The 14,722-nt window shown below is 59.2% G+C and overlaps 1 protein-coding gene across 1 annotated transcript; it reads left to right on the top strand.

The window, feature by feature from the left end:
- The first annotated feature begins 341 nt into the window (after window positions 1-341).
- On the top strand, window positions 342-11,472 carry SEC61A1 (SEC61 translocon subunit alpha 1). Its single transcript, NM_001040504.1, is given in 12 exon segments — window positions 342-370; window positions 510-577; window positions 3,446-3,511; window positions 3,607-3,685; window positions 4,635-4,766; window positions 6,483-6,592; window positions 6,917-7,070; window positions 7,789-7,949; window positions 9,012-9,209; window positions 9,456-9,647; window positions 10,002-10,078; window positions 11,105-11,472. Coding segments are annotated over 12 exon segments (1,431 nt in total). The 5' UTR covers window positions 342-363; the 3' UTR covers window positions 11,292-11,472.
- The last annotated feature ends 3,250 nt before the right edge of the window (window positions 11,473-14,722 follow it).

Here is a 14,722-nt window from a genome sequence, read left to right as displayed (position 1 = left end):
AACTACAGCTGCCCCGAAGCGTGGGGCGACAAGCCGGCGTGGGGAACGTCTTCCGGGTCCCAACACGCGGGTCCAACTGCGCAGGCGCACGCCCCTTTCTCTGCGGGCTCCGCGCCTCGCCCCGCCCTCCGGCCTCACTCCCGACAGGCCGCGCGGCCCCGCTGCATGCCGGGAGTTGTGGTCTCGGCGCGGGCGATGCGCGCGGGCGCGGCGCGTGGCAGGAAGCGGAAGCGGAAGCGGCCGCCGCGGCGCTAGCACTGACGTGTCTCTCGGCGAGGCGCGGCGCTCCAGAGCAGGCCCGGCGGCAGCGGAGCCGGAGCGCGACCCAGCCGGAGCGAGACCTGGAGCCGAGCAGCCGCCGCCATGGGGAGTGAGTCCCTCGGGGCAGCACGGGCGCGGGCGGGACCCCGCTCCTCTGGCAGGGAAGCCCACCCGGCCCCTCGCCCCTACTCCCCGGGGCGGCGCGGGGCCCCCCAGCCCTGACTCTCCTCTTGTCTCTCCCCCCAAAGTCAAGTTTCTGGAAGTCATCAAGCCCTTCTGTGTCATCCTGCCCGAAATCCAGAAGCCGGAGAGGAAGGTGAGTCGGAGCAAGGCTCGGGGAGGGCGGTGAAGCGGCCCCGACGCGCCGAGTGGACGCCCCTTCCCCAGATTCTGGTCCGGGCGGCGTGCTTTCCCCCGAGCCGCGCCGGGCTTCGGTTGGAGCGTACTCTGTGGACGTCCCTCGGGTGGCCCGAACCCGAGGCTTGCGCTGCCCCGAAGAGGACCCTGGCCTGAGTGAAAGGCCTCGAGAGCCTCAGACCCTCCGGTTTGAGCTCCTCTCCCTCCTCCCGCTCCAGCGGCAGCGGATTGCCGGCTGTCCCCTTTCCTGGAGATGCGCTTTTTGTCCAGCTGCTGCAAGGAGTTGAGAGCAGTCACTTGGCTATGTGTAACTGAGTCTGCCCCTTCTCCGTGTGCCCTCACTGAACTGAGAATGAGGGCATATTGTGACCCGTGTCTTTACATCAGGTCCATGAAAACCTGCTGTAAAGACGTGTGGAGCTCTGTTGACTCTTTATCAAGAATTTTTGCACGTGCACAGCTTCAGGCCCAAACAGTGAGAGTTGCCAGTGTAAGCGAAGCCGTTAAACAAGGAAGAACAGCTTCATCTGGTTCTTGGGGAGAATTAGTAGGAATATGTTTTTGTCCTCACATTCTTTGCGTCTCCTCCACGGATGTGCTGGCTTTGAGGGGCTGATATGCAAAGGTGTGTGTGTGTGTGTGTGTTCCCAACACAGTAGAAAGGGCCTGGCTCTGGAGGCAGGCTCCCCGGGGATCCACCCTCACTCAGCCTCTTCATGTGTGACCTTGGCCTTGTGTGTAGCTGAGTGTGGCGGGAGAGCAGTAGAAATCTGCGCGAGGTACGGCAGTGGCTCCAGAAGGGGTGAGCCGTGGAAGACATTGTGTCTGATGGCAGCCTTGAAGGCAGAAGAGAAGTGTCCTTGAAGGAAAGGAAAGGAATTCTCATGGCATCAGGAGTATGGAGTCTGCTAAGGGAGAGAAGACCAGTCGGTGGGAGGGTGTTCCGTATTGATAGAGCAAAAAGGGTGGGCAGGGAGCCAGACAGATTAGAAAATTGCTTTGGGGTAGGGTCGAGGTTGAGAGGATTCTGCCAAGAGACTGAACTCCAGAGGTAGGGGAGGCAAAACTAGGATAAACAGTTTTGATGTCTTGCTGCTGAATTTGGCTGCTTCCAGGAGACGAGACTTGGTTATTTAGAATGAGGAGTCCTGTAAAACTTGTCCACTGTCTTTCCCTGTAAAGAATCGTTTCTAGCTTGTTATGTGACCCATCAGCCTGACAGGGTGTTGCTTTCCTCGGCTGCCTCCTGATTTCCCGGTGGGAAGGGGCGCGGGGAGCATTCTCAAGAGGAAGAGTTCTGTGGATGCCCCAGCTGCACGTGGAGTGCCTCAGTGTCCGATCTCCCCACCGTGGCGCGGTTGTCCTGTCGAGCCCTGTCCACAGCGGGCGGCGCAGAGGCGCTGTAGCCCTGAGCTAACCAGAGAGCCGTGACTCCGGCTCAGTGCTCACTTAGAACAAAGCTTAAAAAGTGTCTTTAAAGAACACACTTTTGTTTCCTTACTACCTTCACTCACAAGGTGTTTCTGTGTTGAGATCTTAGTCCACAGAGTAAGTCCTGTGTTTCCTAAGCCTTTAGAGCCGTTCATCCTTGCCGTGCAGCCTGCAGGTGCGATGAAGACCTTCGGTTTCAGAGCAGAGGGGGCTTGGGCAGGTGTCTCAGCTTCCCCGATGCTGCTTCTCAGTCGCCTGGAAAATGATTCTGAGTCGTCCCCCTATCACCTTACACACCTGAGGAGACGTGGAAACTGGTTAAACAGACGCTACCAGTAGCTAGTGAGTCGGTTGAATGTGCCGTTCTCCCTGCTCCTCCAGTGTGTATTACATCGTCTTATCCTTAATTCCTGGAGAATACTGGAGAAAACGCAAAGAAACGCGGGTTGCAGATTAGTTGACTCCAGCATAGCAGGATTTTGTCCACTACAAAACCCTTTAAAGTGAGGAGTGACGCTCCTGTGCTGTGGGCAGGTCTGGTTTAGGGATCTCTTTCTGTTGCAGCATTTCTTTGATTGTGGTTCAGATCCTACACTGTTCATTGCTGACGGTTCAGAGCGCAGGCTTTGAGCTCAAATCCACGACAGCTGTGGGATCTGAGACAAATGTGAGAGTGAAGTTGCTCGGTTGTGCCTGACTCTCTGCGACCCCATGGACTGTAATCTATCAGGCTCCTCCGTCCATGGGATTTTCCAGGCAAGAGTACTGGAATGGGTTGCCATTCCCTTCTCCAGGGGATCTTCCCAACCCAGGGACTGAACCCGGGTCTCCCTCATTGTATGCAGAGGGAGAGGCTTTACCATCTGAGCCACCAGGGAAGTCTATTTTTCTAAAACTCAGTTTTCTTGTAAAAGCAAGGATAACATGACGTTGTGTGAAGATTAAACGAGATGATGCACATGCAAGTCTTTGCATCTGTGCCTTATCTGCAGAAAGGCTTCCCAGGTGGCTCCGTGGTAAAGAGTCTCCCTGCAACCTGGGAGACGTGAGTTTGATCCCTGGGTCAGGAAGATCCCCTGGAGGGGGAAATGGCAACCCACTCCAGTGTTCTTGCCTGGAGATTCCATGGCCAGAGGAGCCTGGCGGACTACATTCCGTGGGATCACAAAGAGTTGGCTGTGACTGAGCACGCACGCACACACGTGTGCACAGAAGGCATGCAGCACGCACACTCCCATTTGGGCGTAGTGTGGAGTGTCTGCGCCTTGCTTTCCTGTGAGCAGAGCAAGGCATGGAGCGGAGCCCACTTCCGTTGCTCTGCTTGTGGCGGCCTTGCCGTCTGGGCTCGCTCTGCTCTGAGGGTAACTTGCGTCCTGGCCCGCTCTGCCTGCTGCAGATCCAGTTCAAGGAGAAGGTGCTCTGGACCGCCATCACCCTCTTCATCTTCCTGGTGTGCTGCCAGGTAGGCTGGGCGGGGTCCGCGGGCTGGGGTCCGGGGTCTGGGTGTGGCGTGGGGGGCCGGGAGCACGTGCCTGGCTCCTCTCTGCTTGCTTCCAGATCCCCCTGTTTGGAATCATGTCTTCAGACTCAGCTGACCCTTTCTACTGGATGAGGGTGATCCTCGCCTCCAACAGAGGTAGGCTGGCCCCCTGCCCCCCGTGCTGCGTGGGCTTGACTGGCTGCCTGCAGCTATAGTACAGGCTTGGCTTTAGATGGAGTCCAGAGTGTCTGGAGAGAGTGTTCGCATGCTGTGCTAAACAGAGCCCTGGTGAGTGCTGGGTTCCGCACCCAGCATGTCACCCTGTTCAGAACTGCTTTGTATGCGGTGCAAAACCTGTAACAAGAAGGTAAGTCTGCATGGTAGAGATTTCTAAATAATGTGCGGAAGACTAGAATGCTTTTGAAGCAGCTGGAATGACGGCCTGTCTTTCTCCTGTTGGATAGCATTCTTTAGAATATGCAGTTTGTTTCTCAGCTGTGTCTTGTCCGCATCTACAGGTCACGTGACGTGTCCAAAGAAGTAAATGCATAAGCAGTGTGCTGTACACTCTAAACAGTCGCCTGTTTGGGGTGAGGGGCATTTTGAATGTTTATGCTGCTACTGCTTCTGACTGACTCGTTTTAAAAACATGGTTCACATTAAGTTTTAAATCAGTTGGAAGCATTGCTTGCTTTAGTGTGATGGAGTAGAGGTCTACTCGAAACTAGATACAGTTGTATGGCCCTCATCTCCAGGCTCTGGAAAGTATTCTAACGTCATCCTTTTTTGTTAACTGATGAAGAGTCAAACCTACCTTATCTCTGTACAACCAGCGTGAACCTGTTTTCGTGAATTTAAATGTAGCAATCGGTTTAAACGCCATGTGACTTCTAAAGAGAATGTCACCTGGCAGACTGAACAGAATGGATTGACTTGCCCTCTAACTGCTGAAATCTGGGGGCTGTTCTCTGAATGAAATGTGCTGGCAGACTGAAGCACGCTGGGCTTCTGCTGGGGCGCACAGTCCAGTGGTGTGCGGTCATTTTCTCACCAGCATCTTGCTTCTCCACACTGACGTCAGCTGTGTTTTGCCCCCCTTCCTAAGGCACGCTGATGGAGCTGGGCATCTCGCCCATCGTCACCTCCGGCCTCATCATGCAGCTCTTGGCTGGCGCCAAAATAATTGAGGTTGGTGACACCCCGAAAGACCGAGCCCTCTTCAACGGAGCCCAAAAATGTAAGTGGGATTGTAAATGATGTTCAGATGTCTGTAGTTGAGAATTTGAATTTGCTACGAAGTTTGGGTCATCAACAATTGGCTTGGGGTTTTTCAGGGGGCGGGGTTGGCTGTCTTTGGCAGGAGTCGGGGCATCATTGCTGTAATCCTCTCGGCCCTCCAGCCCTGTGTGGCCTTGTGTTGGCATGAGGGCACTTGGGACGGGCTGGAGCAGGCAGAGGAAGGGCGTCGCTGCCCAAGCCTGGAGGGCCCGCCCTCCACCATCTCCCTGTCTTTCCACTTAGAAGCAGAGCTATGCTAAGAATTCAGTTGAATGTTGTGTGTAAAAAACCGGTGAGTGCCTTGCCAGTGGTGGTACCTGGCGGGGTGGTTTTTCTCTTGTGGGAGTTTACGAGGATTTGCTTTAGAGGAATGATGGTCTCTCAGCTTAGCTGCGTGTACCAGCTGTGCGACGCTGGGCGGCATGTGCACCAGCTGCGTGGCGCTGGGCGGCGCGTGCACCAGCTGCGCGGCGCTGGGCAGTGAGTTGCAGCTCGTGTCCCAGTTTCTTCACCTGTAAAAACGGGGATGATGATATTTTCCAAGTAGTAAATCATAAGCGGCACTCGTAACAATGACCAGTCATCAGAATTAACCAAGTTAAGCCTGACTGTGGATTGAATAGGTATTAATCAGGAAATGATAATTACACTTTCCTACCCAGCCGTATCTCCTTCCACTCCAGCATGTTTTAAGATCTGAAGTTAGTAGGTTAAAAAGTTGAGCACGAAAGACTAATCTAGTTTAAACTTGTCAGTTTCAGACACAGAGCAGGATCTTAAAATATATATGTGCGTTATTTTTCGGAACTATAGATCAGCTGTTTTCTCTTTGGTCTTGGACTTAATAAAAAAATTTTTTTCTGCTCTTTTTTTGCCTTAAGAATTTGGTCTTATTGAGCACTTTTAAAAAGTCAAAAAGGGACTACATATGACAGGCACTTTGGAGTAGAATGTATATATTTTGGTGGGGGCGGCAGACTAAGCCGAAAAGCTGGAGTTGAATCCCAGTCCCATACTGTAAGATCCATGAAGTACCGTGGAATCCAACAAAAAAGCGTAGATTCCGTTGTGCATCCCGGGGGAATGTAGTGAATGATACAGGACACAAGACTGTCTGTAAAAAGGAAAGCCTCCTCTAGGAGAGCTCCGGGAGAGCTGTGTGGCGGGGGAGCGGGCTGAGCGAATTGGTGGCATGATAGGTTTTCCCTAAAATAATGCATTAAATACAAACTGGGAAGGCTCAGCTGATCGCCGAGTTGTATTCTGTGCCCTGAAGCGCGAGCCTGTTGGTGGCCTGGGCAAGTGCTCCTGGAGCCTGGGCCCAGACGATGGCCTCAGTGTGGTGTGCAGGTTGGGGTCGTCCCTGAGTTGTGTTCACGTCTGCCCTAAGAAGCTGGATGGTGACGCTTCAGGGCTTTCCCCCGCCCTCACTGAAAGGAGATGCACGAGGCGGAGGTGGAACTAAGAGAGCCCACGAGCTTCTGTCCCGAGTTTGAGTTACCGTGCATCGCTGTCGCTTTGTCGGTGTGGTTCGAGCATTTCCTGGCTGAGCTCCCTGGGGGCAGCGTCTGTGGTCCTCACCTTTGTCCTCCTGGCGTGGAGCTGGCGTCTGGGTCACCGTGTCCTCCAGGACCGCGTGCTGGCCCTGAGCACACAGCTGTCCTTCCGTCTGCAGTGTTCGGCATGACCATCACCATCGGGCAGTCTATCGTGTACGTGATGACGGGGATGTACGGGGACCCGTCCGAGATGGGCGCCGGAGTCTGCCTGCTCATCACCATACAGGTAACGCTGGGCTGGCACCGAGGCTGAGGCACCCTCACACCTGCCCCGGCCAGACAGCAGAACTGAGGCAGGCCGAGAGAAGCTTCCTGAGAAGAGGCCCGGGCCCCGTGTTCCCTTCTGAGTTCACAGAGGAGCCTCCCACGGCAGGCGTGCCCTCTGCCTTCAGGGGTTCCCATCAGAGAAGCCAGCTCCCAAGGAAGGGCAGAGCCATGCTGTGGGAGCACTCATGCTGTGGGAGCACTCATGCTGTGGGAGCACTCATGCTGTGGGAGCACTCATGCGGTCTCTTTACGTGTCTGTACTTGTTTATTTTTATACTGACAGCTCTTTGTGGCTGGCCTGATTGTTCTGCTTCTGGACGAACTTCTGCAAAAGGGGTACGGCCTGGGCTCTGGGATCTCCCTGTTCATCGCCACAAACATCTGCGAGACCATCGTGTGGAAGGCGTTCAGCCCCACCACCGTGAACACCGGCCGAGGTGAGGCCCCGCGCCCGTGGCGGGTTCCGTGAGCAGCACGCGCGCCCCCGTTTCAGGGGCGAGGTGCCCGTGGGTGGGGTTCCGTGAGCAGCACGCGCGTCCCCGTTTCAGGGAAGATCAGTTTTAGGTACATCGCTTCTGATTTTTCTGTGCGTGTATCTGTAAAGGTTTTGAAGATACAGGTTTTTGCTGACACCAATGTGTCAGTTGCATATTTCACCTACAGAGCACATTGCAAACACTGGCCCCCCAGTACAGCCAGCCCCCCCTCACTCAGCACCGCCTGGCCGTCACTGCATGGGCAGGGCAGCTCTCCCAGCAGGCCTTCCCTGGTGGACACCCAGGTGCTTCCAGCCTCTGCAAGGAGCAGCTTTGTAAAAGAGGCAGGGATGTGGGTGCTCACAAGCTGAGCTCAGATCCTGGCCGCACCCTTGGCTGCCAGGATGCTCGGGGCCGCCCTGAGCTCCACTCCGGCCACCGGGATGCCCGGGGCCGCCCTGAGCTCCACTCCGGCCACCGGGATGCCCAGGGCCGCCCTGAGCTACTCCGGCCACCGGGATGCCCAGGGCCGCCCTGAGCTCCTCCGGCCACCAGGATGCCCAGGGCCCCCTGAGGTCCTCTCCGGCCACCAGCATGCTCGGGGCCGCCCTGAGCTCTCCTCCGGCCGCTAGCATGCCTGGGGCCGCCCTGAGCTGCCCCCTCTCCCCCACCGTAACAGGAATGGAGTTCGAGGGCGCCATCATCGCGCTGTTCCACCTGCTGGCCACCCGCACCGACAAGGTCCGAGCCCTGCGGGAGGCGTTCTACCGCCAGAACCTCCCCAACCTCATGAACCTCATCGCCACCATCTTTGTCTTTGCGGTGGTCATCTATTTCCAGGTGCGTCCAGAACCGGCCCTGGGGAGTCAGGGGGGCCTGCATCCCCGTGCCCACACCCCAGGGCGGCGTGAAGCACGCGTACCAGTGCCACGGGCAGCCAGCTTTTGACGGAGGGGCCCCGTGGGCTCACGGGAACCTGCCCGAACTAACGAGCTGAGGCAGCTCTGACGTTTCAGGTCTTAATTCAAGAGAAGTGAGAGTAAGCGCAGCCTCAGGCCTGCCGCTTACCCGGTGTGTAGGTGCCTGTGGCGCGGCTGCCTTGTCCTTGCGAGAGCTGTCAGCTCTTACGCGGTGAGTCTGCGTGACTTGCTTCTGGACAGGAGGCTCAGCTGCCTGTTGCTTTCCTGGAGTTGGACTCGTGTCTCGTCTTTGGTCAGTCGCTCTGTCCTGACACACAGGTGTTTATGCCACCAGGTGCTGAGGACTGAGCACGTCTGCTCCGTTAGCTGATGCTGGTTAATGACAAGCTAGCTCCTCGGGGTCTTGGGGTTTGATTGTTGAGGTTTTATTTTACATATTCTGAACTCTGTTCTAGGCACTGGGAGGTGGTTTAAAAAGAAAACAAAAACAAGTACATATAGGAAGCCCTTTTTATTTTCCAAGGGTTTCAGAGGGAAAGGTTGTATTCCTAGGAAAGTAGAGAAGCCAGGCTTTTCTGCAGTGAGTGAGGCATCCGAGAAGGGCGCTGTGGGTGTGGGGCCGCCGGGGCTGCCGTGGAAGCGGGGACACGGCCAGCCGCTGATGGCACTGGGGGGTGTCCCACGCTGGTGTCCCTGTGGCGCTGGACCTTGTTTCCTGGCAGAGGCCCTGCTGTGGGTGTGGGGCCTCCGGGGCTGCCGTGGAAGCGGGGGCACGGCCAGCCGCTGATGGCACTTGGGGGTGTCCCACGATGGTGTCCCTGTGGCGCTGGGCCTCGTTTCCTGGCGGAGGCCCTGCTGTGCTTGGTGCATCTTAAGCAGCTTTTCTGGACCCTCCGTCCGTTTGCTCCTGAGTGTGGCGGGTGGGGCGGGGCGTGGAGGCCCGAGCGCGGGGTGAGAACCTGGCTCCTGCTTGGCTCCTCAGGGCTTCCGTGTCGACCTGCCCATCAAGTCGGCCCGGTACCGGGGCCAGTACAACACCTACCCCATCAAGCTCTTCTACACGTCCAACATCCCCATCATCCTGCAGTCCGCCCTCGTGTCCAACCTGTACGTCATCTCCCAGATGCTGTCCGCCCGCTTCAGTGGCAACCTGCTGGTCAGCCTGCTGGGCACCTGGTCTGTAAGTGCGGCGGCCCAGGAGCCCGTGAGGGGCCGGGCGCGGGTGAGGCTGTGGCTGGGCCATGCTGGCGCCGTGGGCCGTGCTCACGGCCAGCGTCGTTTCGCCTGCGATGCTCTCTAGTGCCTGGCACAGGCTCAGTGACGCTTCTTCTGGGTGGGACAGCTGCCCCGAGGGCCCCTCTCAGAGCTGTTTCTGTGCTGAGGTGGGGTGACGGGCGGCGCTCACCACTCCCCGAAATCCCCCCAGGACACCTCCTCCGGCGGGCCGGCGCGGGCCTACCCCGTGGGGGGCCTCTGCTACTACCTGTCCCCGCCCGAGTCGTTCGGCTCTGTCTTGGAAGACCCCGTCCACGCCGTGGTGTACATCGTGTTCATGCTGGGCTCCTGCGCCTTCTTCTCCAAGACGTGGATCGAGGTCTCGGGCTCCTCCGCCAAGGACGTGAGTAGGAGTTGCAGTCTCTGGGAGGTGGTTGATGCAGAACCAGCATCCTCGCTTGCGGCTGGAGTGAGGGGGCTTGGCTTGGCCCTCCTCCTGGGATGGGCCTGTGAACACACGTGGCAGTTAGTCCTTGCTAGGCCCAGTTCCAAAGCGTTAGCGACCGTGGCCGGACCCGGATAGATGAACCTGTGCTCGTCTGGGGAGCAGCAGGCAGAGCAGACTAGGCTTTCCCTCCCGCCTCCTGGGCGCGGTCTCACCGTGCGTGCGGGTGCCAGGGGCGCCTGCGTCTGATAGCACGCCAAGTGTCTGCCTGGGCCTGGACTCACGTCGTCCCCCCGGGTGGGCGTCACACAGGTTGCAAAGCAGCTGAAGGAGCAGCAGATGGTGATGCGGGGCCACCGAGAGACGTCCATGGTCCACGAGCTCAACCGGTGAGTGCCAGCCCCGAGGCCGATGGGGCCCCGTCTTCAGGCGTCCGGGAGCCCTCAGCCCCTCCCCGTGGGGGGGCCGGCCAGGCGCGGAGGCCAGTGCCTGTGGCGGATGGTGCGGTGAGGGTGCTGACCGAGGGCCCTCGCCGTGCTCCTGCGAGCCGGGTTCTCTGGCAGGGTTCTGTGGGGCACTCCAGGAGGAGCGTGGGGGGTCGAGCGTCTCAGGGGCATCCAAGTACAGGTGAGGTCAGAGAGGCCGGTGGAGGCCGCTAGGCGGGCCAGTGTGTGGAAGGCCTGTGCCGGAGGCCGCAACCGCCGGGCAGAGCGAGGGGGCTGGACTCAGAGGTGGGAGGGTGAGGAGGCTGCGGTGGTCTGCAGGCCTCTCCCCTCACGATGGGGCTGCCCCTGGGCAGCAGGGTGGGCCATGGTGAGCGCCTTGGATTCTTAAGCCGGTTTATTTCCTCTCAGTCTCTCTCGGTGTGTGAATGAATGAACGTGACTGATTTCCTGTAGAGCTGTTCCCAGCATCGGGCTCTGTAGTCAGGCCCAGGTCTGTCCTGGGGACCACAGCTCGCTTGCCTCAACCACAGGAAGTCAATGTGGCTAATGCCAGGTCATTTTCTGATGCCTAACGGAGGCGGTGGGCAGTTTCGTTCATTCCTTTAAGAATTCCTGACGCCTCTAGGTTTATAGTGCTGTTCAGAAAAAATACAACGAAAAGTCGTAAGGAGACATTTTATGTCCCTGTCTTTAAAATCTTCTGTGACGTTTTCAATGTCTCAGTTTGGACTGGTCCTGTTTCAGTAGCTGCCAGCGACTTGCGTGCCTGCTCAGCAGACAGCAAGCCCTAGTCTAGACCGTCAGGCTGCCTGAGCAGACGTAACCGTGCGGGGTCGTGGAGTGACCCTCAGGGCGTCGGGGTCCTGAGGCACAGTAAGCGGGTTGCTGCACAGCTGCTCCCGCGGCCTGGGTCAGGCCCGAGGACTCCGGACAGCCTGTGGCTGATGCGCGCCCCGCGCCCCTCCCCAGGTACATCCCCACGGCCGCGGCCTTCGGCGGGCTGTGCATCGGGGCCCTCTCGGTCCTGGCTGACTTCTTGGGCGCCATCGGGTCTGGAACCGGGATCCTGCTGGCGGTCACCATCATCTACCAGTACTTTGAGATCTTCGTGAAGGAGCAGAGCGAGGTCGGCAGCATGGGGGCCCTGCTGTTCTGAGCTGTGGCTCCCGGACCTGGCAGAGGCGGCCTGCCCCACCACAGCCGAGAGGGGACGGGGGAGCCGCGCTGCAGGAGCTCGTCTCAGGCGCTGCTGAGGCGCAAGGACTTCGGTTCAGTGTGTGTTTGAGTTTCATGTTCTTTTCATTCCACTTTGTAAAGTGCTAGAAATTTTCCAGTTTAAAATTCTGCTTTTCGCTCTGGCATTGGCGGCGGTCGTAGAAGTGGGTCTTGCCCAGCTGAGCGCCAGAGGCGGGCTGGGCTGCCAGCGGCCCCGGTGTCCACGTCACTTCTGTGTTAGCCTTTGCACCTTCTCAGCGTTGCCGGCGACCGCAGCAGTCTCGGCCGCCCCTCAAGGGAGCGTCTCGCTGGTTAGAAGCGCAAGCGTTGCAGCGTCTCTGTCTCGGGGCAGGAGGGCGGCCCCCGCAACAGGCTGTTTCCTGGGGCCTGAGGGCAGCTCACCTGGCGCGTGCCCCTCACAGTCCGGCCAGAACATCTGGTTTGAAACGGTTTCTCTGGAAGACAATCATTTTCCCTTTTGAAGTTAGTTTTTTAGGACACAGTCTCTTCCAAACTAGCGGGATGCATTTCCAGAAGAGCCTCCTGGCCCCTCTGTGTGTGTCTCTGCGGGCTGACCTGTGTCCTCGGTGGTGGAGCCGGGCTGGGATCCACAGCTCAGCAGCGCGCCGGGCTGAGCGCAGTCCGCTGTGCGGGGGACCCTGGGCTGCCAGCCGTCTGGTTGCCCTGGCCATCACCGAACTTGTCCGTGCTGCATCCGCCCCACCCGCCCCTCAAGAGGGGAGGAGCTGTGGCCGGCCCCACACACTATCTTCTAGGCTGAAGACTTCCCATTTATATTTTTTTAGAACATTTTCACTGTACTTAGGACCAAGCACAAGTGAAGTAAATGACGGGATGCCTCTGATCTCCACTGTCAGCAGAACTGCCCAGCAGAGAGGAGGTAGGCTCTAGATCCACGGTGACACCAGGGTCAGAGACATTGGGTTTTGCTAAGTTTCGCCCATGTTTGGTATAAAAAGACAATTATGCCTGAGACAAATTCTGATTGCAATAATAGGTGACCTAGATCTTAGGAATTACCACCTTCTCAAAGGCCTTTAGGGAAGCCCTTCTTGGGGGCCAGCAGAGTTAGGTAGCGCAGCCTGAGGGGTGCATCCTGCCCCTCGGAGACCAGACCCCACCAGCAGCGGGCACACGGTGCCTCTGAAGCACAGCCAGTAGACGTGCCAAGTTTGGTGCCCATCTGAGCCCAAGGGCCCCAGGCTCACTGGCTGTGCTGCCCAGGGAACAGACCAGCCGAGGGGCGAGCGGACTCGCCCAGCACCACCTGGCGAGTGGACAGCAGAGCCAGGATGGGCCCCGGCCTGTCCCCCTCGGCCAGGGCACCCACCACACCACACGCGGCCTTGTCCGACCCAGTCCTACGCGGAGACCTGACGCCCCGCAGCCCTGCTGCAGCCTCTGACCACGCACGGCTCGGGCGCCTGACCTGCAGTCACTGGTCATGGAGGCGGGCTGACCCCGACTTCCAGGGGACTGTCACTGTGGACGCCCAAGCGGCATAACTGAGATAAGGTGAATAAGAACAAATAAAGCCAACTTTTTACAAGCTGCCTGGTGGTAGTCTCTTGGTTTTCAGTTCTGTTGCTGAAGCCAGAGAGAGGAGGGCGTGGCCTTGGCAGCCTTCCGGGGCACAGGGCTGGTGTGAGACGTGAGTCCCTAGTTTTGCACGGGCTGCCCAGGGCTCCCCGTCGATGGGAACCTGGAAAGCTTCGTTGTGCGGGTGTCTGGTGCTGCACGTGTGCGGGCCACTCCAGCCCCTGCAGGAACGGGCGGTGGACCACCTGCTATGAGCGTAGCAGCTTCCAGCACTTCAAGTCCAGGCCTTGGCTGTGGCACGTGTCCTTCCCCACCTGGTCGCTGACTGTTGCCTCCGCGGTCTCTGCTCTGCCCTGGACCCCCAGCACTGGGGCGGCGGTGGCTGCTCCCTGGAATGTGCCGTGCAGAAGAGTTTCCAGCAGTTTCCTTCGAGCTGACCAGGAGGTGTTTCCACAGTGATGTGAGCCCGTGTTGTGAGCTGTTGCTCTTGTCCAGACAAGGCCGCCACCCCCGGCCCTTCACGCCTGCCTCCTCAGGGGTCCCGGATGACACATGGACAGGGCCTTCCTCCTGAGCTGTCCACATGGAGCCCTGGCCCTGGTCTCATCTGGGAAACATTTCTGAGGGGGTGTGCCAGCAAGGCAGGTTGGACCCTGGTGGGGACGGGTGCTCGGGCCTGGCCTGCAGAAGCTGGCACTGAAGCATGAGAGGTGGGGTGCCCCATCACGACCCCCAGGAGCTCCATCAGAGGAGCTCCCCCAACTGGCGGAGCACAGCAGCCCTCCCCACCGGGCAATTGCGCTCTGCCTGTGGCGGAACAGAGCCCTGGAGACCCCTGCCCTCGCTCCCCACTCCGGGCCTTTCCTGGAGGGTGGGCTCTTCCCACCCACCTGAGAAGAAACGCCCCGGGAAGCTCCCGCAGGTGCCTCTGCTAGAGGCCTCTGCGGGGCAAGGAGAAAGGCCTGGGGAAGGCCACCACCCCTCCACGCAGGAGCCTCTTGGGGTGCGCCCAGCCAGCCTGCCTCAGGCCCACTGCCACCCCCCAACCCCTGCCTGCCCCACACCCTCCCCGGCCCAATCTCCTGAAGGCCTTCACTGGGCCAGCTCCCCACCAGGCTGAGTCCTCAGGAAGCGCAAGGGACATGGGTGGGCGTGTCCTGCCCAAGGGTCAGCAGAAGGCTCTGCACCGACCCACCACCTGCTGGTGCCGGGGTCCAGACAGTCCCATGGGGCCCCTTGGGCTGTGCCCCCAACTCCCCTGCCCCGAAACAGACCCGGGGCACGGGGGGTGGGCATCGCACTGCCCTGAGCAAATAAAAAAAGTGCAAAGGAGTGGAGGCGAAAAATCTCCCTAATAAAAATGCTAGAGAGTAGAGGGTGGCTGACGGCAGGAGGCAAGGGAGACTTTTAAAATTGAAAGCCGGATTCAGTAAGGTTTCCGGATGCTTTTTTCCCCTTGGGACGCACGCTCCTTCCCTGCCCCTCCATGGGTTTGGTCTCCATCGCAGGGAACCAGCCAGGCTTGGCCGCCCCGGCGGGGGCGGGGCGGGGCGGCGGCGCTGTGCGCGGGCGCCGCGTGGGGGCGCTGTGGCCTCGCCGAGGCGCGGGGCGCGCGGCCGGCCGGCTGCAGACTCGGGAAGGGGGTAGGAGGGCCTGGTGCGAGCCCGGCTGCTGCTCGCCCCCGTCACCTCCTCGCGGAAGCCGCCCTGCCGCCCCCGCAGCACCGGCCCGTGCTCCTCCCGGGCCGTATGCCGTCGGCTGTCTGGAGCCCGTACGCCCTCGCGCATGGGGCCAGGGGAGAATGCGGGCGAT

The sequence above is a fragment of the Bos taurus genome, chromosome 22, assembly GCF_002263795.3.
Source record: "Bos taurus isolate L1 Dominette 01449 registration number 42190680 breed Hereford chromosome 22, ARS-UCD2.0, whole genome shotgun sequence".
NCBI lineage: Eukaryota > Metazoa > Chordata > Mammalia > Artiodactyla > Bovidae > Bos > Bos taurus.
This window is presented reverse-complemented; position numbering and strand designations above follow the sequence as displayed.